We start from the raw sequence: 27,109 nt of genomic DNA on the forward strand, positions 1-27,109 counted from the left end.
GAGAATAATAAGTGGTGTGAGGTGGTTTGATCAAGTAAGTAATGAAAGGGTAAGAGAGAAGTGTGGCAATAAAAAGAGTGTGGTCGAGAGAGCAGAAGAGGGTGTTTTGAAATGGTTTGGTCACATGGAGAGAATGAGTGAGGAAAGATTGACAAAGAGGATATATGTGTCAGAGGTGGAGGGAATGAGAAGTGGGAGACCAAATTGGAGGTGGAAAGATGGGGTGAAAAAGATTTTGAGCGATCGGGGCCTGAACATGCAGGAGGGTGAAAGGCGTGCAAGGAATAGAGTGAAATGGAACGATGTGGTATACTGGGGTCGACGTGCTGTCAATGGATTGAACCAGGGCACGTGAAGTGTCTGGGGTAAACCATAAAAAGGTTTGTGGGGCCTGGATATGGAAAGGGAGCTGTGTTTTGGTGCATCATACATGACAGCTAGAGACTGAGTGTGAACGACTGCGGCCTTTGTTGTCTTTTCCTAGCGCTACCTCACACGCATGCCAGGGGGAGGGGGTTGTCATTTCATATGTGGCGGGGTGGCGACAGGAATGAATAAAGGCAGCAAGTATGAATTATGTGCATGTCTATATATGTATATGTCTGTGTATGTATAAATGTGTATACGTTGAAATGTATAGGTATGTATATGTGCGTGTGTGGACGTGTATGTATATACATGTGTATGTGGGTGGGTTGGGCCATTCCTTCATCTGTTTCCTTGTGCTACCTCACTAACGCGGGAGACAGCAACAAAGTGTAATAATAAGAATAACATATATCTACACATATACATTTCTTCTTTCATGCTTGATCTCCATTTCCTGCATTAGTGAGGTAATGCCAGGAATGGACAGACATTCATTAGCTGGGTGAGGGGGGTGGGAGGGTTGAAGGTTCTGTAAGGAATGAGGAATGTGTGGAAAGAGAGGTCATTATCTTGGGATGAAATGTGTATGCTCAAAGGTATAGTATTCCCAATGATCTATATACAAGAATGCGTGGAGGAGTGTGGATGTGCTGGAAATGGAATATGTTAAGATGTGTGGTGTGAGATGGATGGTTTGATTGAGTAATAAAAGGGTAAGAGTGAGATGTAGTAATAAGAAGAATGTAGTAGGGAGAGCTGAAGAGGGTGTGCTGAAATGGTTTGGATATATGGAGAGAATGAGTGGGGAGAGGTTGAAAAAGAGGATATCTATGTCAGAAAATGAGAGCATAAAGAGAAGGGGAAGACCAATTTGGAAATGGAAGGATTGAGTAAAAAGATTTTGAGAGCCTGGGGCAATAACGTGCAGGAGGGTAAATGGTGAGTATGGGATAGTGTGTACTGGAGCAATGTGGTATATATGCTGTTAATGGACTGAACCAGAGTATGTGAAGCAGCTGAGGGCAACCATGGAAAGGTGTGTGGGGCCAGGCTGTGGACAGGGGGCTGCTGTTCTGGTATATTAAACCTGACAGCTGGAGGATGGAGACTGTGTAATGCATTGAAACTACAGCCCCTTATCCACAACCATACCCCACAGAGCTTTCCCTAGTTCACCCTGATCACATCAGATGCCCTGGTTCAGTCCACTGACAGTATAACCCATGAAGACCACTTGGCTCTGATTCACTTCTTCCCTACATGCCTTTAATCCTCCTGATGTTCATTCTATCTTTATATCCACAATCTGGTCACCACTTTTTATCTTGTCCTTTCCACTTCCGACTCATATACCCTCTTTGTTAACCTTTCTTCACTAATTTTCACTATGTGTCCTTACCATTTTAGCAAACCTTCTTCAGCTGTCTCAACTGTACTCTTCCTATTACTAAATCTCTCCCTTTACCTTTCATTTCTTACTCAATCAACTCTTATCATACCACATAATATCCTCAAACATTTCATTTACAGTACATTCACCCTCCACAGTATATTCTTATCTACTCTCAATTATCTAAATATGTGCACTCTTCCCACACTGATGTGCACACAACATCACCGCCCTTTATGACTTATGGTCTCACCCAGAGGATGTGGCCAACTTCCTAAGTGCTGTGGGAGCCTCATAAAGATGGAAGAGATATTCAGTTGCTTATACCATCTCAGCAACCATATATAAGGTAGTAATAAGAAAAATGGAGGCAAAAAGAAAAAATAAATTCTTTAGATTTTCCATACTTCTACATCAGATACTTCACAATCAATCAGGTCTAGTGTAACAGCTACTTCCCTAAAGCTTTCGTTATAAAGCAATCCATTACCTATCAACAGGTTTATCTGATTCATTTCATACAATAAAATTTCTTAAAAAGCAAGGTATCATTTTTTCCTGAATCTCTACTAATACCTAATTTCTTATGACTGAACTTTTATCTTCTAACTAGTCCCATCTTTAATCTTTTGACCTGAAACAGCACTATCACACCATTTCTTTAACTGATTATTGTGCAGTCCCAAGAATTTCTTTTGACCTCTTTATAACTCAATTCAACTGTTCAAAAAAATATGTTGCAAAATCTTTTAACCTTGAGATCATCCACTACTTTGTGGGGAAAACTATAGCTATTACTAACGGGATTTGTCATGAAAGAGGGACCTCACACTGCTTTCTGGAGTCTGAAACCATATTGCTGCAGCTGCACTCTCTTCACCTTCCTCACAAAACATCTGGAAGCATAAAATAGCATTACCTTACATTAGACTATAAGAGGTGTATGATTTCCACCTTGAAGCCAATTACAGTCTTCCTTTTCTCCTTTACTTTTTTTGAATAAGATCTACTTCAAACAAAGATTACTTTAAATTTTCAAATAAAATCCAAAATAAATGAAACTTCTGTTCAAGATCTACATTCTTCTCTAAAAATACTTTATGCTTTCTGTGTGGCTGGAATTTTTTTTATCATTCTAGAATCTAACAACATAAATTTTCTTACTGCACAGAAAATATTCTGCCAAAATCAGAGCCACTGCACGCACATCTTTACACCGATGGGCTGAACTAAAGCATATGAAAAAGTTGAGGTAAACTTTGTAGTAGTCTGTGGGGCTTGGTTTTGTATGGTAGGTTCAGTTTTGCTATGCTATACATGACAGATAAAGAGAGGATATATAGGCAACTGAGGCCACTGTCTGTCTGTTCCTGACAATCTTGCTAAGGCAGTAAAGTCAATTGAAGTGTCTGCAAGGAAACACTGTCCATCCCCATTCATTTCCTAAGTTGGTACATGGTTAATGTTTATTGTTGGTACATGCATAGGATGATCACAGGGTAAAATCTGTGTATCTGGTCACTGAGACTAGTATTTCTAATGATGTGAGCACGAGCAACCTGCCTCAGCGTGTCTCAGGTTTTCCTGAGGGAAGGATGTTCTTTCTTTACTCTTCCTGGCTTCCACTTCATAATGAGAATTTAGCTTCTAAGTATTGTATTTCTTCCACATGTGCTTCTAAGGATGCAAAAGTCTGAACTCTAACCTGGAAGCAAAAAAATGTGGGTACATGTGCAATTTCTAGGATCACTAAGTGCTCAGAATGCATGATCAGGGAGAAGCTTCCTTTAACACTATATCTGTGCCTTTCCTCATTCAGGAGATCAAGACCCTATGGATGCAAAACAAACACCAAAAATACTTCAAGAACCTTGGCAATTCCCTGCCCAGATGTTTTCAGACGGTAATCAAGGCCAAAGGAGAGATGACAAAGTACTAAAATGTAAGTTTTACTGCTTTTGAAAATGTATGAGGAGGCAGACCAGGTTTTTTTTTTGAGTACACTGTGGGTATAAAATAATAAACAAGCAATAGCCAAAATAACATTATAAGCCACACATCCCATGATTCAAAGCCATATTCAAAAGTTATTCTTCTTCCTTTATATCTTAGCATCTCACCATATACCATGTTTTATTCATCATTCTCTAATTACAGTACAGTAATATCGTAGGCCTTTTTTTTTTTTTTTTACATCTTTATCATTCTTAGACAAACGTAAAATAAATATTTACTTCTCAAATGTATGTTAGTTATTCATGCGCAATTGCCAAAATGCAATTTCTAGTTTGGCATACGAAAAACTTGAGCAGTGTATCATAAATAACTTTGTACTGGCCTAGTCTGGTAATAAGTGTTGTGGTAGAGGTGACATATATGGCAGCTCCCAATACAAAGTGAGGAATTTTCTTTCTTTCTCTCTAAATTAGTTTTACAATCTACTCTTTATCTCATACAATGGCAAAGCACTGGTGGTGAATAAGATGAATGTAGGTTTCACACGCTACTCTTTTTCATTCAGAAGCACAGCATTGGTGCTGAATAACATGAAAATATGTAGAAACAGTACACTAACCTAACAACCCCAGCCATAAACAAATTAAACAGGTAAATGCAAGAGTTTTGATGAGAGGGGCAAGTATGCAGTCTGTTGTGGATGAGAGAGCTTGGGAAGTAAGTTAGTTATTGTTCGCTGATGATACAGCTCTGGTGGCTGATTTGGGTGAGAAACTGCAGAAGCTGGTGACTGAGTTTGGTAAAGTGTGTGAAAGAAGAGACATGAGAGTAAATGTGAATAAGAGCAAGGTTATTAGGGTCAGTAGAGTTGAAGGATAAGTAAATTGGGAGGTAAGTTTGAATGGAGAAAAACTGGAGGAAGTGAAGTGTTTTAGACATCTGGGAGTGGATTTGGCAGCGGATGGAACCATGGGAGCGAAAGTGAGTCACAGGGTGGGGGAGGGGGCGAAGGTTCTGGGAGCGTTGAAGAATGTGTGGAAGGCGAGAACGTTATCTCAGAGAGCAAAAATGAATATGTTTGAAGGAACAGTGGTTCCAACAATGTTGTATGGTTGTGAGGCATGGACTATGGATAGGGTTGTGCAAGGGAGGGTGGATGTGTTGGAAATGAGATGTTTGAGGACAATTTATGGTGTGAGGTGGTTTAAGTAAATAATGAAAGGGTAAGAGAGATGTGTGGTAATAAAAAGAGTGTGATTGAGAGAGCAGAGGAGGGTGTATTGAAATGGTTTGGTCACATGGAGAGAATGAGTGAGGAAAGATTGACGAAGAGGATATATGTTTCAAAGGTGGAGGGAACAATGAGGAGTGAGAGACCCAATTGGGGGTGGAAGGTTGGAGTGAAAAAGATTTTAAGTGATCGGGGCATGAACATACAGGAGGGTGAAAGGCATGCAAGGAACAGAGTGAATTGGAATGATGTGGAATACTGGGTTCAACGTACTGTCAATGGATTGAACCAGGGAATGTGAAGCGTCTGGGGTAAACCATGGAAAGTTTTGTGGGGCCTGGGTGTGGAAATGGATCTGTGGTTTTGGAGCATTACACATGACAGGTAGAGACTGAGTGCAAACGAATGTGGCCTTTGTTGTCTTTTCCTAGCGCTACCTCGCACGCATGCGGGGGAAGGGGAGTGCAATTTCATGTGTGGCGGGGTGGTGGTTGGAATCAATGAAGGCAGTATGTGTGACTATGTACATATGTATATATGTATATGTCTGTTTATGTATATGCATGTATAGGTATGTATATGTGCCTGTGTGGGCATTTATGAATATACAGAAGTATGTGGGTGGGTTGGGCCATTCTTTTGTCCATTTCCTTGCGCTTCCTCACTACAAGGAGACAGGGACAAAGTATAATAAATAAAATATAAATAGTACACTGACCACACTCAAAATTAGTGTGAGGAGAATGTGTGGCTGGAATATGTGTTGGAGAAGACATGGAAATGTTGTCTTTCTTTCTCTTTACCATGATTTCACAATACTTATATACATTTGAAGACATTACACTTGGGGATAGGGAATAAGAATACTATCCTCATTTCTCCTGAATATCTTAAACAGTGACCTATATTAGTAGGAACAGAATGGCAAAAATCTTTCCAACCTGCTTTATCAATTTCCAAAAAAAGGAACAGAAAGAGGAACCAAGCATGGATTTTTTTCTAGAGCTCAATTGTCTGCTCCTGGTGCTACCTTAACAAGGTGGGTATCAGCGAAGATGTATGCAAGAAAGAATGAAAGAAAAATCATGTATGTGCAAAGCAAGTTAATAAGAATCCAGTATAAACAAGGGGGACATGTATAGGTGTCTTCAAGACTGAAAATGTGCTCAAATACATAAAAAGGCTCCAGCAATGGTTGGGTAAGTAGTTGATTAGATTCAACCTATCCAAATAATGAAGTCATAAAGATGGACACAATGAACTAAGGCCATGCTATGATTCTGATATTCCTGGAAGGAAATAACAGACCATCTTCTTGTAAAAGGAAGTGGTAAATGTAGTGCCTAACCTGTACTATTAAGAATGTAGAAACTGTAAATCACAGATTCATGGGCAAATGATGCAGGATCATTCACTCTCACTCACATCCTTACTCAGTCTGGGTGAATGGGAAAATACTTTCAAAAGCTGGCTGGACTGAAAGTGAGGTGCATACCCCAAGTACAGTCTCATGCCTTTCATAACCTATCCAAAAAGTATAAAATCCCTTTTTTGATCTGCCAGCAATGCAAATTTCGGACAATGCACACTGAGTTATCAGTGAGAAAGGGGAGTGAGACTTGCACAACAGGCCATAAAATAAAGAAAAGTTTACAGAAATGTCTATCTATCTATCATTATCATTCCATTACCAATACAATCATGTGGATCTGCTAAATACAGCCTTGGCATCATGACTCACACATCCTCAAGCCATGACCAATGTGTTAGTGAAACACAGACTTCCACACTTAGAGAAGCCCTTCTTACCGTTTCATTTGACACAAAAAGTTCATTCATCAAGTGAGAACAATATCTCTAAGCATACATACTTTATAAACTACATTACTCCCAAAATAAAGTGTGTAGCATGAGTGCTCTAATTGTACTAATTAATGCACACACATCTGATGAAAGGGTACAAAAGGGAGCAACAAAAATTTTTCATGAATCAAAAGACCTAAACTCTTAGGAAAAGACAAAAGCATCACTTAATCCACTTGGATGGGAGAACAAATGGAGAAAAAATCACAACTTTCAAGTTTCATCATGGATTTCACAACGTTGACAGTATCAATCCTTTGTTATGGGAAGGAAAAAGCAACCATATGGCACAAAAGAAAGTTAAGCAAAAGAGGAATCAGGTATATGGGATAGAAACTTCAGTAACGGAACAATAAACACACAATAAACTAAACATACATAAATACTAAAGGTATAACAGAGTTCAAGAGGCTGCTCAACAATAAAGAGAATTTAGAAATTAAGTCCCACAAGTGTAAAACTCCCACCTGTATGCAAAAATGGGTAATCACATATTAAGTAAGCAAGCAAAGAAAATCAAGGCAGTAAAGGACAAGTTCCAAATGTATCATACACCGTTTTCCTAAAAATAGAATTAGTTCAATTAATGATATATGAATAGTGCAGATGAGCGTTTCAGGCAGATGCATCTCTCATCTTTCTAAAAAGTTTATCTATTTTAAAATTCATTTCTAAGTGTGGATCAAGTGCTTACAGGCTAACTAAAAAGCAGTTTTTAAAATATTACTGGATGAATTACATACACAAAAATGATATAAAAACTAACCTGAATAGGATATCTAGAAGTATCAGAGCTGATTTCACGACAATCTTCGAGTAAATATATCATGAGAAATGCTACAACTGCTGTCATGAAGGCAACCACTGCTGCCTCAATTATCTTCTGCCATGGCTTTTTTATGAATCTTAAAAAAAAAAATTCTGCATTGGTATTTACTTACTTAAAATTAAGTTATCTTTTCTGAATTCATGTCAAGGAATTAAGGAAACTTGCACCTTTTTGGCACAAAAAACATCCCTTAGAAATACTTCTGAGGAGAAGAAAGGCTTCAAAGGACTCCACCTTTAGTAAAATCAATCTGAAACACCCTTCAACAAAGTCTAAGGGAAACTGTACTCTAATCATATTTCCCATGCCCCATACAATGAATGGTATGAGACCATTTTCTTTATCATTTCATTGGATGATCATATGGGGAAAGAGGAGATGAACAAGAAATGTCACATGGAGGAGTGGGGAATTTTCAAACAGCTATAACAATTGCAAAATCAACTCATAAGTATGAAGCAACTGTGACTCAGGGAAACAAATCTCCAATTCCACATGAAGCATGTGGAATTGGAGATTTGGAGATTTACACCTTTGGTTACAGAAATGATTTCTGATTTCATTTTCAAATTGAGTGAAATCTCCAATAAAACAGGAAAATAATAACTTGTCTTTTTCACAACCTTTCCATCCAGGCAAAATCCAGTTTCCATTTTCTATGTTAACTGCAGTGGCATGAGCATATGAATGTCCTAATAATGGCTATCTTATTAACACTATTTTTTTCATATTTGACTGCCTTTCCTGCATTAGTGAGGTAGAACCAAGAAACAGATGAAGAAAGACACATCCTCACACATATATACATCTTTCTTTCTTTCATACTATTCGCCATTTCCCGCGTCAGCGAGGTAGCGTTAAGAACAGAGGACTGGGCCTCTGAGGAAACATCCTCATCCAGCCCCCTTCTCTGTTCCTTCCATTGGGGGGGGAAAAAAAAAAAAAAGAGAGAGGGGAGGATTTCCAGCCCCCCGCTCCCTTCCCTTTAAATTACCTTCTACGACACGCAGGGAATATGTGGGAAGTATTCTTTCTCCCCTATCCCCAGGGAAAATAAACAAAATAAACATATGCAGTGTGGTTTCAGAAGTGGTAGAGGATGTGTGGATCAGGTGTTTGCTTTGAAGAATGTACGTGAGAAATACTTAGAAAAGCAAATGGATTTGTATGTAGCATTTATGGATCTGGAGAAGGCATATGATAGAGTTGATAGAGACGCTCTGTGGAAGGTATTAACAATATATGGTGTGGGAGGTAAGTTGTTAGAAGCAGTGAAAAGTTTTTATCAAGGATGTAAGGCATGTGTATGTGTAGGAAGAGAGGAAAGTGATTGGTTCTCAGTGTATGTCGGTTTGTGGCAGGGGTGCGTGATGTCTCCATGGTTGTTTAATTTGTTTATGGATGGGGTTGTTAGGGAGGTGAATGCAAGGGTTTTGGAAAGAGGGGCAAGTATGCAGTCTGTTGCGGATCAGAGAGCTTGGGAAGTGGGTCAGTTGTTGTTTGCTGATGATACAGCACTGGTGGCTGATTCGGGTAAAAAACTGCAGAAGCTGGTGACTGAGTTTGGTTAAGTGTGTGAAAGAAGAAAGCTGAGAGTAAATGTGAATAAGAGCAAGGTAATTAGGTACCGAAGGGTTGAGGGACAAGTCAATTGGGAGGTAAGTTTGAATGGAGAAAAACTGGAGGAAGTGAAGTGTTTTAGATATCTGGGAGTGGATTTGGCAGCAGATGAAACCATGGAAGCGGAAGTGAATCACAGGGTGGGGGAGGGGTCGAAAGTTCTAGGAGCGTTGAAAAATGTGTGGAAGTCGAGAACGTTATCTTGGAAAGCAAAAATGGGTATGTTTGAAGGAATAGTTGTTCCAACAATGTTATATGGTTGTGAGGTGTGGGCTACAGATAGAGTTGAGCAGAGGAGGGTGGATGTGTTGGAAATGAGATGTCTAAGGACAATATGTGGTGTGAGGTGGTTTGACTGAGTAAGCAATGAAAGGGTAAGAGAGATGTGTGGTAATAAAAAGAGTGTGGTTGAGAGCAGTAAAGGATGTATTGAAATGGTTTGGTCACATGGAGAGAATGAGTGAGGAAAGATTGACCAAGAGGATATACGTGTCAGAGGTGGAGGGAACGAGGGGAAGTGGGAGACCATATTGGAGGTGGAAAGATGGAGTGAAAAAGATTTTGAGTGATCGGGGCCTGAACATGCAGGAGGGTGAAAGGCGTGCAAGGAATAGAGTTAACTGGAATGATGTAAAGTATGAGTAAACTATGGAAAGGTCTGTGGGGGAGTGGCTGTAAACATGGAGCAGAGGTTTGAGTGTATTACATATAACAGCTAGAGAGTGGACGTGAGCAGCTGTGGCTTTTCTTCATCAAACTGTATTTCATTTATTTTTCCAGTGTTCTCTAAACATGCAATACACTTTACAGGTTAACATAAATTCTGATGAATGAAAAAGGGTCCTCCTAAAACTTTATGGTACATGCATTACTTTAGTAGTAAAATATCTTCTCTATGGATAGTACATCAGGGTATAAGATGTTTGAATGATATTAATTATATAATATATAATGAATATGCAATACATATTACCATTGTAATTCATACCAATCAGTAGTGCCTTATATCAATAAGCACTATTTCAGAGATAATACCACTGGTGTTCTTTGGTTTCCCTTAAAAGTGGTAACACTAAAAGAGAAAAATCACCTTCAATAAGGCTGCATTAACACCAGTGGATGGAAAGAAATAAAAGCTTGTACTGGATTTTCCTGCCTAAGAAGAATCTACCTTACCCTGTTTTTGACTTAAGTGCAACCTTGAAGCAAGAGCAGTACCATAAAATGGTTCAGGTTACAGAACTAAAATAATACAATTACTTTGGTCACAAGAGGATAATTAAGAGCAGGCTCAGTTCTGTATGATAAAACTGCATGTATTAAATAGACAGAACATCAAATATTTTCAAGATTTCATAAAAGTGTGAAAGTATGCAACTTAAAACATCATTCGTACTGCATAATGTAATATTACATTAACCGTGAACTACATCGTCCACATACCTCATCCGGAGAGCAGTGAGTTTAAAGTTGATATGGTTGTACAAAGCTCCTAACAAGCCTCCTATAACCCCCATCAGTAAGAAGGGAATAAATTCCCAGATCTCATACGTCAGCTTGTCAAACTTGCCAAAGTTAAGAAGACCATTATAGGCAAGCATACCTATAACAAAATAAAATGACCTATTAAGTTCCAATACAGTGACACATTCAAGGTCAAGACATACTAGTTTAATCAACTTAAGCATGGTTGAGTCAGTTATACTTGTGTTCAGGTCCAAGTCTATATCAACTACTCTTGTTAAGGATGATTGAAATTAGACAAATGCTTTTCAACAGAGAGAGGTAAGACTTGCCTGAAAAGCAATAAAATTGATACCAATTTTTGGTTTGTTGATTCCATGTCAGCAAGGAAGTAACAGGAACATGTTGATTCCATGTCAGCAAGGAAGTAACAGGAACAAAGAAATGGCCTCAATCACTCACAGCCATTCTTTAGCTGTTATATGTAATGCACCATAACCACAGCCCTCTATCCACCAGGCTCTAAAGACCTTACCCCAGCCATTTCATATGCCCTGGTTCAGTCTTGTGATAGCATATCACTCCCCGTGTATTAATTTGCATCAATTAACCCTATTCTAAGCACTCCCTACAACCTCCTGCGCTTAATTAAGGCCTTGTGCACTTACATATTTATTCAAAATTACTTAAAGACCAATTGCAATGACAACTGGTGGTAACCAATGGTATATAAGATGCTGGGGAACTATCAAGAAGAATTTTTCAAGAAAAAATGACATCTGTTAAGCCACAAAAATGAGGTATATCCAATCCATCACTTTCTCTTACCTCCTCATTTCATTCTTCAAGATTCATATTTTCACACAATATCTCTGCAATATCTACTCATACACCTCTGTATACAAGCCTGACTTTATGAAAAATGTACTGCTTCCACTCTTTTATCCATCATCCTTCTCTATTCTTCCCCTCCATCGGATAATATGTACATCTGTGTTGCATAACCAGTAATAACCAAGATTCATCTTAGTTACCCATCATCCTTATCTATTTCTCCTCTCCATCTGATTATATGTACATCTGTGTTGTATATTCAGTAATAACCAACATCCATCTTAGTGCCTCTAACTTGCCTGGAACTCCATTATAGGCTGAAAGGACAAGATTCAATGTAAAAACAGACATCATGGCTCCAAAGAACACCCTCCACGTGAGAGCCTGGTTCCAGAAGCTGGCTCCCTCTTCTAGTGAAAACAGCACACCACCTGAAAATATTGGATGCTATAATCAGCTATAACAAGGGGTGAGAGAGAAATTTTAGGGAGAATAAAAAGATGTTTTGGAAGGAGGTAAATAAAGTGCGTATGACAAGGGAACAAATGGGAACTTCAGTGAAGGGGGCTAATGAGGAGGTGATAACAAGTAGTGGTGATGTGAGAAGGAGATGGAGTGAGTATTTTGAAGGTTTGTTGAATGTGCTTGATGATAGAGTGGCAGATATAGGGTGTTTTGGTCGAGGTGGTGTGCAAAGTGAGAGGGTTAGGGAGGATGATTTAGTAAACAGAGAAGAGGTAGTAAGAGCTTTGCGGAAGATGAAAGCCGGCAAGGAGGTGGGTTTGGTTGGTATGGCAGTGGAATTTATTAAAGAAGGGGGTGACTGTATTGTTGACAGGTTGGTAAGGTTATTTAATGTATGTATGATTCATGGTGAGGTGCCTGAGAATTGGTGGAATGCTTGCATAGTGCCATTGTACAAAGGCAAAGGGGATAAAAGTGAGTACTCAAATTACAGAGGTATAAGTTTGTTGAGTATTCCTGGGAAATTATATGGGAGGGTATTGATTGAGAGGGTGAAGGCATGTACAGAGCATCAGACTGGGGAAGAGCAGTGTGGTTTCAGAAGTGGTAGAGGATGTGTGTATCAGGTGTTTGCTTTGAAGAATGTATGTGAGAAATACTTAGAAAAGCAAATGGATTTGTATGTAGCATTTACGGATCTGGAGAAGGTATATGATAGAGTTGATAGAGATGCTCTGTGGAAGGTATTAACAATATATGGTGTGGGAGGCATGTTGTTAGAAGCAGTGAAAAGTTTTTATCGAGGATGTAAGGCATGTGTACGTGTAGGAAGAGAGGAAAGTGATTGGTTCTCAGTGAATGTAGGTTTGCGGCAGGGGTGTGTGATGTCTCCATGGTTGTTTAATTTGTTTATGGATGGGGTTGTTAGGGAGGTGAATGCAAGGGTTTTGGAAAGAGGGGCAAGTATGCAGTCTGTTGTGGATGAGAGAGCTTGGGAAGTGTCTGTTGTTGTTCGCTGATGATACAGCACTGGTGGCTGATTCATGTGAGAAACTGCAGAACCTGGTGACTGAGTTTGGTAAAGTGTGTGAAAGAAGAAAGTTTAGAGTAGGTGTGAATAAGAGCAAGCTTATTAGGTACAGTCGGGTTGAGGGTCAAGTCAATTGGGAGGTAAGTTTGAATGGAGAAAAACTGGAGGAAGTGAAGTGTTTTAGATATCTGGGAGTGGATTTGGCAGCGAATGGAACCACGGAAGTGGAAGTGAATCATAGAGTGGGGGAGGGGGCGAGAATTCTGGGAGCCTTGAAGAATGTGTGGAAGTTGAGAACATTATCTCGGAAAGCAAAAATAGGTATGTTTGAAGGAATAGTGGTTCCAACAATTTTGTATGGTTGCGAGGCGTGGGCTACTGGATAGAGTTATGCGGAGGAGGGTGGATGTGCTGGAAATGAGATGTTTGAGGACAATATGTGATGTTAGGTGGTTTGATTGAGTAAGTAATAATAGGGTAAGAGAGATGTGTGGTAATAAAAAGAGTGTGGTTGAGAGCAGAAGAGGGTGTTTTGAAATGGTTTGGTCACATGGAGAGAATGAGTGAGGAAAGATTGACAAATAGGATATATGTGCCAGAGGTGGAGGGAACGAGGAGAAGTGGGAGACCGAATTGGAGGTGGAAAGATGGAGTAAAAAAGATTTTGAGTGATTGGGGCCTGAACATGCAGGAGGGTGAAAGGCGGTCAAGGAATAGAGTGAACTGGAATGATGTAAAGTATGAGTAAACTATGGAAAGGTCTGTGGGGGGGTGGCTGTAAACATGGAGCAGAGGTTTGAGTGTATTACATATAACAGCTAGAGAGTGGACGTGAGCAGCTGTGGCTTTTCTTCATCAAACTGTATTTCATTTATTTTTCCAGTGTTCTCTAAACATGCAATACACTTTACAGGTTAACATAAATTCTGATGAATGAAAAAGGGTCCTCCTAAAACTTTATGGTACATGCATTACTTTAGTAGTAAAATATCTTCTCTATGGATAGTACATCAGGGTATAAGATGTTTGAATGATATTAATTATATAATATATAATGAATATGCAATACATATTACCATTGTAATTCATACCAATCAGTAGTACCTTATATCAATAAGCACTATTTCAGAGATAATACCACTGGTGTTCTTTGGTTTCCCTTAAAAGTGGTAACACTAAAAGAGAAAAATCACCTTCAATAAGGCTGCATTAACACCAGTGGATGGAAAGAAATAAAAGCTTGTACTGGATTTTCCTGCCTAAGAAGAATCTACCTTACCCTGTTTTTGACTTAAGTGCAACCTTGAAGCAAGAGCAGTACCATAAAATGGTTCAGGTTACAGAACTAAAATAATACAATTACTTTGGTCACAAGAGGATAATTAAGAGCAGGCTCAGTTCTGTATGATAAAACTGCATGTATTAAATAGACAGAACATCAAATATTTTCAAGATTTCATAAAAGTGTGAAAGTATGCAACTTAAAACATCATTCGTACTGCATAATGTAATATTACATTAACCGTGAACTACATCGTCCACATACCTCATCCGGAGAGCAGTGAGTTTAAAGTTGATATGGTTGTACAAAGCTCCTAACAAGCCTCCTATAACCCCCATCAGTAAGAAGGGAATAAATTCCCAGATCTCATACGTCAGCTTGTCAAACTTGCCAAAGTTAAGAAGACCATTATAGGCAAGCATACCTATAACAAAATAAAATGACCTATTAAGTTCCAATACAGTGACACATTCAAGGTCAAGACATACTAGTTTAATCAACTTAAGCATGGTTGAGTCAGTTATACTTGTGTTCAGGTCCAAGTCTATATCAACTACTCTTGTTAAGGATGATTGAAATTAGACAAATGCTTTTCAACAGAGAGAGGTAAGACTTGCCTGAAAAGCAATAAAATTGATACCAATTTTTGGTTTGTTGATTCCATGTCAGCAAGGAAGTAACAGGAACATGTTGATTCCATGTCAGCAAGGAAGTAACAGGAACAAAGAAATGGCCTCAATCACTCACAGCCATTCTTTAGCTGTTATATGTAATGCACCATAACCACAGCCCTCTATCCACCAGGCTCTAAAGACCTTACCCCAGCCATTTCATATGCCCTGGTTCAGTCTTGTGATAGCATATCACTCCCCGTGTATTAATTTGCATCAATTAACCCTATTCTAAGCACTCCCTACAACCTCCTGCGCTTAATTAAGGCCTTGTGCACTTACATATTTATTCAAAATTACTTAAAGACCAATTGCAATGACAACTGGTGGTAACCAATGGTATATAAGATGCTGGGGAACTATCAAGAAGAATTTTTCAAGAAAAAATGACATCTGTTAAGCCACAAAAATGAGGTATATCCAATCCATCACTTTCTCTTACCTCCTCATTTCATTCTTCAAGATTCATATTTTCACACAATATCTCTGCAATATCTACTCATACACCTCTGTATACAAGCCTGACTTTATGAAAAATGTACTGCTTCCACTCTTTTATCCATCATCCTTCTCTATTCTTCCCCTCCATCGGATAATATGTACATCTGTGTTGCATAACCAGTAATAACCAAGATTCATCTTAGTTACCCATCATCCTTATCTATTTCTCCTCTCCATCTGATTATATGTACATCTGTGTTGTATATTCAGTAATAACCAACATCCATCTTAGTGCCTCTAACTTGCCTGGAACTCCATTATAGGCTGAAAGGACAAGATTCAATGTAAAAACAGACATCATGGCTCCAAAGAACACCCTCCACGTGAGAGCCTGGTTCCAGAAGCTGGCTCCCTCTTCTAGTGAAAACAGCACACCACCTGAAAATATTGGATGCTATAATCAGCTATAACAAGGGGTGAGAGAGAAATTTTAGGGAGAATAAAAAGATGTTTTGGAAGGAGGTAAATAAAGTGCGTATGACAAGGGAACAAATGGGAACTTCAGTGAAGGGGGCTAATGAGGAGGTGATAACAAGTAGTGGTGATGTGAGAAGGAGATGGAGTGAGTATTTTGAAGGTTTGTTGAATGTGCTTGATGATAGAGTGGCAGATATAGGGTGTTTTGGTCGAGGTGGTGTGCAAAGTGAGAGGGTTAGGGAGGATGATTTAGTAAACAGAGAAGAGGTAGTAAGAGCTTTGCGGAAGATGAAAGCCGGCAAGGAGGTGGGTTTGGTTGGTATGGCAGTGGAATTTATTAAAGAAGGGGGTGACTGTATTGTTGACAGGTTGGTAAGGTTATTTAATGTATGTATGATTCATGGTGAGGTGCCTGAGAATTGGTGGAATGCTTGCATAGTGCCATTGTACAAAGGCAAAGGGGATAAAAGTGAGTACTCAAATTACAGAGGTATAAGTTTGTTGAGTATTCCTGGGAAATTATATGGGAGGGTATTGATTGAGAGGGTGAAGGCATGTACAGAGCATCAGACTGGGGAAGAGCAGTGTGGTTTCAGAAGTGGTAGAGGATGTGTGTATCAGGTGTTTGCTTTGAAGAATGTATGTGAGAAATACTTAGAAAAGCAAATGGATTTGTATGTAGCATTTACGGATCTGGAGAAGGTATATGATAGAGTTGATAGAGATGCTCTGTGGAAGGTATTAACAATATATGGTGTGGGAGGCATGTTGTTAGAAGCAGTGAAAAGTTTTTATCGAGGATGTAAGGCATGTGTACGTGTAGGAAGAGAGGAAAGTGATTGGTTCTCAGTGAATGTAGGTTTGCGGCAGGGGTGTGTGATGTCTCCATGGTTGTTTAATTTGTTTATGGATGGGGTTGTTAGGGAGGTGAATGCAAGGGTTTTGGAAAGAGGGGCAAGTATGCAGTCTGTTGTGGATGAGAGAGCTTGGGAAGTGTCTGTTGTTGTTCGCTGATGATACAGCACTGGTGGCTGATTCATGTGAGAAACTGCAGAACCTGGTGACTGAGTTTGGTAAAGTGTGTGAAAGAAGAAAGTTTAGAGTAGATGTGAATAAGAGCAAGCTTATTAGGTACAGTCGGGTTGAGGGTCAAGTCAATTGGGAGGTAAGTTTGAATGGAGAAAAACTGGAGGAAGTGAAGTGTTTTAGATATCTGGGAGTGGATTTGGCAGCGAATGGAACCACGGAAGTGGAAGTGAATCATAGAGTGGGGGAGGGGGCGAGAATTCTGGGAGCCTTGAAGAATGTGTGGAAGTTGAGAACATTATCTCGGAAAGCAAAAATAGGTATGTTTGAAGGAATAGTGGTTCCAACAATTTTGTATGGTTGCGAGGCGTGGGCTATGGATAGAGTTATGCGGAGGAGGGTGGATGTGCTGGAAATGAGATGTTTGAGGACAATATGTGATGTTAGGTGGTTTGATTGAGTAAGTAATAATAGGGTAAGAGAGATGTGTGGTAATAAAAAGAGTGTGGTTGAGAGAGCAGAAGAGGGTGTTTTGAAATGGTTTGGTCACATGGAGAGAATGAGTGAGGAAAGATTGACAAATAGGATATATGTGCCAGAGGTGGAGGGAACGAGGAGAAGTGGGAGACCGAATTGGAGGTGGAAAGATGGAGTAAAAAAGATTTTGAGTGATTGGGGCCTGAACATGCAGGAGGGTGAAAGGCGGTCAAGGAATAGAGTGAATTGGAATGATGTGGTATACCGGGGTCAACGTGCTGTCAATGGATTGAACCATGGCATGTGAAGCGTCTGGGGTAAACCATGGAAAGTTCTGTGGGGCCTGGATGTGGAAAGGGAGCTGTGGTTTCGGTGCATTATTACATGACAGCTAGAGACTGAGTGTGAACGAATGGGGCCTTTGTTGTCTTCCTAGTGCTACCTCGCGCACATGAGGGGGGAGGGGGTTGTTATTTCATATGTGGTAGGGTGGCGATGGAAATGAATAAAGGCAGACAGTATGATTTATGTAAATGTGTATATATGTATATGTCTGTGTGTGTATATATATACGTATACGTTGAGATGTATAGGTATGTATATTTGCGTGTGTGGACGTGTATGTATATACATGTGTATCTGGGTGGGTTTGGCCATTCTCTCGTCTGTTTCCTTGCGCTACCTCGCTAACGCGGGAGACAGCGACAAAGCAAAATAAATAAATAAATGAATAGATATAATAAGCTTGGTCACAAGTAAAATAGTATCATAAATTCCCTCTCTATCTACTTATATCTCTGATGCCCATTCCTCCAGGAACTCCAGCAAAGGAGGAGGACACAGCAAAAAAGTTTTTACTTAGCCCAGTCCTTACATGCCTCCCTTGCATACACCCTTTCATGCATTCTTCTATTTATCATCATCCAGTGCTTTTCCACTCTCTTCCCCATGTCACAGGTAGTTTTTTCTAACACCAACCCCTTTAATCATACTATCATATACTCTCCTTGTAAATTCCCCATCTTGCATTCTTTCCACCTGCTCAAACCATCTCAAAGCATTACATTTCACCCACTCTACCAATCTACAATTCATTCCGTTTACATTCCCTGCCATACCAGATCTCTCATACTTCCGTCATTTCTTTTGCCATTCCATCTTATCTTACCAAATGCTCTTCTCTAATAGTTCATTTCCATAGCCTGGACTCTTGACCTCTGTGACTCATCCCATGTCCATGTTTTGGCTGAATAGGTCTGGGTTATGAGGGATATGCTGACCTTTAATCCTTTCTTCACTTCCATACTTGATCTCTATCCTTTGCTATTCTCAATCAACAAATTTCAATATAAGATACAAAATTATTTCAAGGCTGCAACCACATGCCTTGGCTTGCAACCAGTTCACTTTCCAATACAACAATGACGAGCTCACCACCCCAACCTAAAGGCATGTTTGTTCAAAACTCAGATATCATCCAATAACAAAGTCAGCCTCTATGAAGAAATGCCATTTCATTTAGATGAATTAACAACTGGCATAAGAGTTAACCTGACCTATATTCTCCTCTTATAAATGAAAGTAACGAGCCTTTAGTAAAACATCATTACCTCCTGCCTCAGTGAAGTACTGCCAGGAAAACAGACAGAAAAGGTCACATTCATTCACACTCAGTCTCTAACTGTCATGTGTAATGCACCAAAACCACAGCTGCCTATCCACATCCAGGCCCCACAGACCTTTCCAAGGTTAACTCCAGACATTTCATATGCTTTGGTTCAGTCCACTGACAGCACATCGACCCCAGTGTACCACATTGTTCCAATTCACTCTATTACTTGCATGCCTCTCACCCTTCTGTATGTTTCAGGCCCCGATACTTCTCCCTGATCCCTCCACCTCAGACACATATATCCTCTTTGTCAATCTTTCCTCACTCATTCTCTCCATATGTCCAAAACATTTCAACTCACCCTCTTCTGCTCCCTCAACCACATTCTTTTATTTCCACACATCTCTCTTACCCCTTCATCACTTACTCGATCAAACCACCTCATACTACATACTGTCCTCAAACATCTCATTTCTAAAACATCCACCCTCCTCTGTACAACCCTATCTATAGCCCATCCCTCACAACCATATAATATTGTTGGAACTACTATTCCTTCAAACATACCCATTTTTGCTCCTAGATAACGTTCTCTCCTTCCAAACATTCTTCATCGCTCCCACAACCTTCGCCCCCTTCCAAACCCTGTGACTCATCTCTATCAACCCTATCTTATGCCTTCTCCAGATCCATAAATGCTACATACAAATCCATCTGTATGTCTAAGTATTTCTCACACACATTCTTCAAAGCAAACACCTGATCCACACATCCTTTACCACTTCTGAAACCACACTGCTCTTCCCCAATCTGGTGATCTGTACATGCCTTCACCCTCTCAATCAATACCCTCCCATACAATTCCCCAGGAATACCTTATCCCTCTGCAGTTTGAACATCCACCTTTATCCCCTTTGCCTTTGTACAATGGCACTATGCATGCATTCTGCCAATCCTCAGGCACTTCACCATGATCCATACATACAATGAATATCCTTACCAACCAATCAACAACAGTCACCCCCTTTCTTAACAAAGTCTACTGCACTACCTCTTCTCTCTTAACCAAACCATTCTCCCTGACTCTCTCACTTCGCACACCACCCCAACCAATACACCCTGCATCTGCCACTCTGTCATCAAAGACATTCAACATACTATAAAAATACTAACATTATCTCCTTCTCACTTGATCACTACCTGTTATTACTTCCCCTCTTGCCCCCTTCAATGATGTTCTCATTTGTTCTCTTGTCTTAAGCACATCATTTCCCTCCTTCCAAGACATCTTTTTATTCTCCCTCAAGTTTCATGATACTCTCTCTCACCCCAACATATCAATACAAATAAAAGCTAACCCTTTTTAAACTAAATCTTTTTCAAAGGTGTAAAGCACCTGTATGAGTGGAAAGAAAGGTGAGTGAGTGGTTCCAACTGACGTTTGGTTTACAGCAGAGGCATGTGATGTCTCCACGGCTATCTAATTTGTTTATGGATGGGATTGTGAGGGAGGTAAACAAGTCTTGGGGAAAGAGGAAAGTATGCAGTCTGTAAGGGATAAGGGGGTTTGAGAAGCGATTCAGTTGCTGTTTGCCGGTGATACTGCATTGGTGGCAGATTCGACAGAGAAACTGCAGAAGTTAGAGACTGACCTTTAAAATGTGAGTGAAAGGAGGAGGCTGAGAGCACATGTGAATAAAAGCAAGGTTATCAGGTTCAGCAGGGTTGAGGCTTAGATTCGCTGGAGTGCGAGTTTAAATGGAGAAAATTTGGAGGATGTGAAGTGACACACACAGTGTATACAGAAACACTCTGTATAAAACTTAGCCACACGAAAGCTTGAGGCAGCTTTGAGACCGAAACAAAGAAAGTCTACCCCACTTTACAAAAAACAAGTGCGATATGAAATGCACATGGTGCGGTTTGAGATTTTTTTTATTTTTTCTGTTCTTATCAATGTACTGTGCATTGGAGGGGGAAAGATGGAGTGAAAAAGATTTTGAGTGATCGGGGCCTGAACATGCAGGAGGGTGAAAGGCGTGCAAGGAATAGAGTGAATTGGAACGATGTGGTATACTGGGGTCGACATGGTGTCAATGGATTGAACCAGGGCATGTGAAGCGTTTGGGGTAAACCATGGAAAGTTCTGTGGGGCTTGGATGTGGAAAGGGAGCTGTGGTTTCGGTGCATTATTACATGACAGCTAGAGACTGAGTGTGAACGAATAGGGCCTTTGTTGTCTTTTCCTAGCACTACCTCACACACATGAGGGGGAAGGATGTTGTTATTCCTTGTGTGGCGGGGTGGCGATGGGAATGAATAAAGGCAGACAGTATGAATTATGTACATGGGTATATATGTATATGTCTGTGTGTGTATATATATGTATATGTTGAGATGTATAGGTATGTATATGTGGTGTGTGTGGACGTGTATGTATATACATGTGTATGTGGGTGGGTTGGGCCATTCTTTCGTCTGTTTCCTTGCACTACCTCGCTGGCGCGGGAGGCAGCGACGGGGCAAAGTGAATAAATAGATAAATATATATAGGGGAGAAAGAATACTTCCCACGTATTCCCTGCATGTCGTAGAAGGCGACTAAAAGGGAAGGGAGCGGGGGGCTGGAAATCCTCCCCTCTCATTTTTTTTTAAATTTTCCAAAAGAAGGAACAGAGAAGGGGGCCATATGAGGATATTCCCTCAAAGGCCCAGTCCTCTGTTCTTAACGCTACCTCGCTAATGCGGGAAATGGCGAATAGTATGAAAAAAAAAAAAAAAAATCAATGTACTGTATTATTATTTGTATGTTAAATCCAAAATCCATCATATCAGGATCCATTAAACCAAGGGTTTACTGTACAGTAAACCATCAACTGAATGGACCCCGTAAACCCCCTATTTAATGGACCCTAATATAATGGATTTCAGATTCAACGGACAAATAATAATACAAAGTATTAATGATTTTTAAAAAATCTCAAATGCTGCATCATGTGCATTTCATATCGCACTTGTTTTTGGTAGCGTGGGGTAGATTTGCTTTGTTTCAGTCTCAGTCTGCCTCAAGATATGGTGCAGTCTGGTTGTATACAGTGTTTCTGTTATTTCAGAATTGTGACCTTATCTATTAAATAACTTTGCAATCCTTACAATTCAAAATGGCAACATGTGACTGTAAGAAGTGCTATGAAAGAAGGTAGTCTGTCCACACTTTATCATATAGAAGTATCTTTTCACAGCACAGGAATGTCATCACCTCTATCTAAGTTTGAATCCTGCCTCCAGCTACCCGATGAGCAAGCATTCCAAGAACACCAAGTGCCCACATCCCAACTATCATACCGCACACTAAAGCCTACACCCCCTCACAATATTTTGGTAACTAAATGTAACAATTTGTTGCAACAAAAACAAAACTAAAAACAAGAGAAAAAAATTAAATTAAAATTTGACAAGGTAATATTCATTTATTAAACTTTGTCGCTGTCTCCCACATTAGCAAGGTAACGCAAGGAAACAGACGAAAGAATGGCCCAACCCACCCACACATACATGTATATACATATTTAAATCATCATCATTTCAATCTATGTTCCTTAGGGCATTACGTATTTGCAGTCCAGAGTTTATTGATGACGAGTTTGAGAAGATACATTCTATTGGATCTAAGTTAAAGTACCCTAGATCTTTCACTGATAAATCCCTTAAGTTAGCAAAGAAATCATTTTATAGAGCTGAGCCCAAACCTCCCATTGACACCAAGAATCTTTTAGTTCTCCCTTTTAATAATGATTTCACTTTGCTTCCCATGCTGCTTAAATCCTTTAATGTAAATGTTGCCTTTAGCAACAATAATACTATAAAGAATATCTTAATCAGGAATTCACCAGAAAATTCTCTTGGATGCATCTATAAAGTGCCTTGTGGAAAATGTGATAAATTTTATGTTGGTCAGACTGGTAAGGATCTTTCTGTTAGACTTAAGCAACACAAATATAGTATAAGAACAGGACAAGAATCAAATGCCTTGTTTAATCAGGTTAAAAACTATGATCATTGTATTGACTGGAGTAACGCCATCTCAGTTATTAACTCTAACTCTATCACCAAGAGAACTATCATTGAATCTTCTATTATTAAATACACAAGGAATTATAATCTTAATATTAGTGATGGTCTATACAAATTAGATAACTTTATTGTTGATAAAATTTGTAAAATGATATGTTTATGAATGCTAGTTGTATGTTTTGGACAATCACATGTTTACCAAATGGCATCCTAGCTTCATCTCTTCGACGTATATCAACTGACTTATATTTCTCTCTTGTGTCTCCCCTGATGATGTGATTATTACACGAAAGTGCACTTGGGAACTTATCATCTTTCATTTTCCACGTGGACTCATAGGAATACATACATAATTCATACTGTCTAACTTTATTCATTCCCATTGCCACCGCCACACATGAAATAACAACCTCCTCCCCCGCATGTGCGCGAGGTAGCGCTAGGAAAAGACAACAAAGGCCACAGTCGTTCACACTCAGTCTCAACCTGTCATGTATAATGCACCGAAACCACAGCTCCCTTTCCACATCCAGGTCCCACAGAACTTTCCATGGTTTACCCCAGACACTTCACATGCCCTGGTACAATCCACTGACAGCACGTCAACCTCAGTATACAACATCGTTACAATTCGCTCTATTCCTTGCAAGCCTTTCACCCTCCTGCATGTTCAGGCCCCGATCACTCAAAATCTTTTTCACTCCATCTTTCCACCTCCAATTTGGTCTCCCACTTCTCCTCGTTTCCTCCACCTCTGACACATATATCCTCTTTGTCAATCTTTCCTCACTCACTCTCTCCATGTGACCAAACCATTTCAAAACACCCTCTTCTGCTCTCTCAACCACACTCTTTTTATTACCACATATCTCTCTTACCCTTTCATTACTTACTCGATCAAACCACCTCACACCACATATTGTCCTCAAACATCTCATTTCCAGCACATCCACCCTCCTCCACACAACTCTATCTATAGCACACGCCTCGCAACCATATAACATTGTTGGAACCACTATTCCTTCAAACATACCCATTTTTGCTTTCCAAGATAATGTTCTTGACTTCCACACATTTTTCAATGCCTCCAGAACTTTCACCCCCTCCCCCACCTTATGATTCACTTCCGCTTCCATGGTTCCATCCACTGCCAAATCCACTCCCAAATATCTAAAACACTTCATTTTCTCCATTCAAATTTACCTCCCAATTGACTTGTCCCTCCACCCTACTGTACCTAATAACCTTGCTCTTATTCACATTTACTCTCAGCTTTCTTCTTTCACACACTACCAAACTCAGTCACCAGCTTCTGCAGTTTCTCACCCAAATCAGCCACCAACACTGTATCATCAGCAAACAACAACTGACTCACTTCCCAAGCTCTCTCATCCACAACAGACTGCATACTTGCCCCTCTTTCCAAAACTCTTGCATTTACCTCCTTAACAACCCATCCATAAACAAATTAAACAACCATGGAGACATCATGCACCCCTGCTGCAAACCTACATTCACTGAGAACCAATCACTTTCCTCTCTTCCTACACGTACACATGCCTTACATCCTCGATAAAAATTTTTCACTGCTTCTAACAACTTACCTCCCACACCATATATTCTTTATACCTTCCACAGAGCATCTCTATCAAATCTATCATATGCCTTCTCCAGATCCATAAATGCTACATACAAATCCACTTGCTTTTCCAAGTATTTCTCACATACATTCTTCAACGCAAACACCTGATCCACACATCCTCTACCACTTCTGAAATCACACTGCTCTTCCCCAATCTGATGCTCTGTACATGCCTTCACCCTCTCGATCAATACCCTCCCATATAATTTACCAGGAATACTCAACAAACTTATACGTCTGTAACTTGAGCACTCACTTTTATCCCCTTTGCCTTTGTACAATGGCACTATGCAAGCATTCTGCCAATCCTCAGGCACCTCACCATGAGTCATACATACATTAAATAACCTTACCAACTAGTGAACAATACAGTCACCCCCTTCTTTAATAAATTCCACTGCAATACCATCCAGCTTTCATCTTCCACAAAGCTTTTACTACCTCTTCTCTGTTTACAAGGTATAAGGCAAATACATACACAAATCACTGCCCAGCAACAATACATTCCTTTACAAGCGAGCACAAAAATGACATAAATAAATGTGTTTGTTTTTCACAGGAGCCAGCACTGGCGTAATCTTGTAAGTGTGCAGGGTGGTGTTTCACACGGTGAGGACACTGCCATCTGAGGCTGGGTGTCGCCACAACTGGGGGCAAAGATGCTGCTGGTGGGTAATTCCCCTGACCTATGGGTGTTATGAGGATCAGCAAAACCCTTAGGCATAGGTGACGTCAATTTCACAAAGACAGGCAGCTACTGCCATCCAGCTTCACTAAATATCATCAATATGGCTTCACCTCCACTACTATGCCCTATCTGTCCCACACCATAAAAGCAATGTCCTGCACACAAGCCTGGCTCTCTGCTATGGCCCACTACCTGTTTTGCAGAGCAGTTCTCCATCACCAGTTTATCAGATAATGTTGCTGGGGCTCCTGGACACCAACTCACAACTGTCTTCCTGCTGCTAGCTGTGCACGTGACTTATCCCCACTCTTAGGAGGGGTGTTGAGATATTAGAGCACAGCCTGAGTTGCTTTGCTGTTAAGCAAACTACCCTCAACACCCATGCTGCCCCTCAACACCCATTTGGCTGCCTTTACCACTGCTTCAGCATGTCCATTGGACTGGGGTGGGCTGAGGAGATGAAGGCCCTGATTTCCCATTCTTCTGTAGAAAGCTTCCATCTCCTTGCTATCTAGATTGGTTCCCCCGTCCAAGGCGATTTCCTTGGATGCGCCCCATCTCCTGATGAAGATGAGCAGCCTTGCGATAACTTGGGATTTTCCTCGCATAGATTCAAATCCTACTCACTGTGTCATATAAGAAGTGTAATGAAAGCAGGTAGTCTATCCTCATTTTATCAGAAAGAAGTATCCTTTCACAGGAAAGAGGTGGCATCACATCTATCTTAGCTTGACTCCTGTCTCCAACTTATTTTATTTTATTTATTTGCTTTGTCGCTGTCTCCCGCGTTAGCGAGGTAGCGCAAGGAAACAGACGAAAGAATGGCCCAACCCGCCCACATACACATGTATATACATACATGTCCACACACGCACAATATACATACCTATACATCTCAATGTACACATATATATACACACACAGACATATACATATATACACATGTACATAATTCATACTGTCTGCCTTTATTTGTTCCCATCGCCACCTCGCCACACATGGAATAACAACCCCCTCCCCCCTCATGTGTGCGAGGTAGCGCTAGGAAAACACCAAAGGCCCCATTCGTTCACACTCAGTCTCTAGCTGTCATGTAATAATGCACCGAAACTACAGCTCCCTTTCCACATCCAGGCCCCACACACTTTGCATGGTTTACCCCAGACGCTTCACATGCCCTGGTTCAATCCATTGACAGCACGTCGACCCCGGTATACCACATTGTTCCAATTCACTCTATTCCTTGCACGCCTTTCACCCTCCTGCATGTTCAGGCCCCGATCACTCAAAATCTTTTTCACTCCATCTTTCCACCTCCAATTTGGTCTCCCACTTCTCCTCGTTCCCTCCACCTCTGACACATATATCCTCTTGGTCAATCTTTCCCCACTCATTCTCTCCATGTGACCAAACCATTTCAAAACACCCTCTTCTGCTCTCTCAACCACACTCTTTTTATTTCCACACATCTCTCTCACCCTTACATTACTTACTCGATCAAACCACCTCACACCACATATTGTCCTCAAACATCTCATTTCCAGCACATCCATCCTCCTGCGCACAACTCTATCCATAGCCCACGCCTCGCAACCATACAACATTGTTGGAACCACTATTCCTTCAAACATACCCATTTTTGCTTTCCAAGATAATGTTCTCGACTTC

The 27,109-nt window shown here is 40.3% G+C and overlaps 1 protein-coding gene across 1 annotated transcript in view; it reads right to left on the minus strand.

Annotated features, from left to right (window-relative positions):
* The window catches only part of ClC-b (chloride channel protein 7), a 106,508-nt gene that overhangs the window by 39,827 nt on the left and 39,572 nt on the right, over positions 1-27,109 (minus strand). The window contains exons 8-11 of the mRNA XM_071689324.1: positions 15,752-15,883; positions 14,598-14,757; positions 7,576-7,714; positions 2,562-2,655 (exon numbers count right to left, since the gene is read on the minus strand). Coding sequence (XP_071545425.1) covers positions 2,562-2,655; positions 7,576-7,714; positions 14,598-14,757; positions 15,752-15,883 — 525 coding nt within the window. The remainder of the gene's footprint in view (positions 1-2,561; positions 2,656-7,575; positions 7,715-14,597; positions 14,758-15,751; positions 15,884-27,109) is intronic.

Source organism: Panulirus ornatus, chromosome 46, assembly GCF_036320965.1.
Source record: "Panulirus ornatus isolate Po-2019 chromosome 46, ASM3632096v1, whole genome shotgun sequence".
In the NCBI taxonomy this organism is placed as follows: Eukaryota; Metazoa; Arthropoda; class Malacostraca; order Decapoda; family Palinuridae; genus Panulirus; species Panulirus ornatus.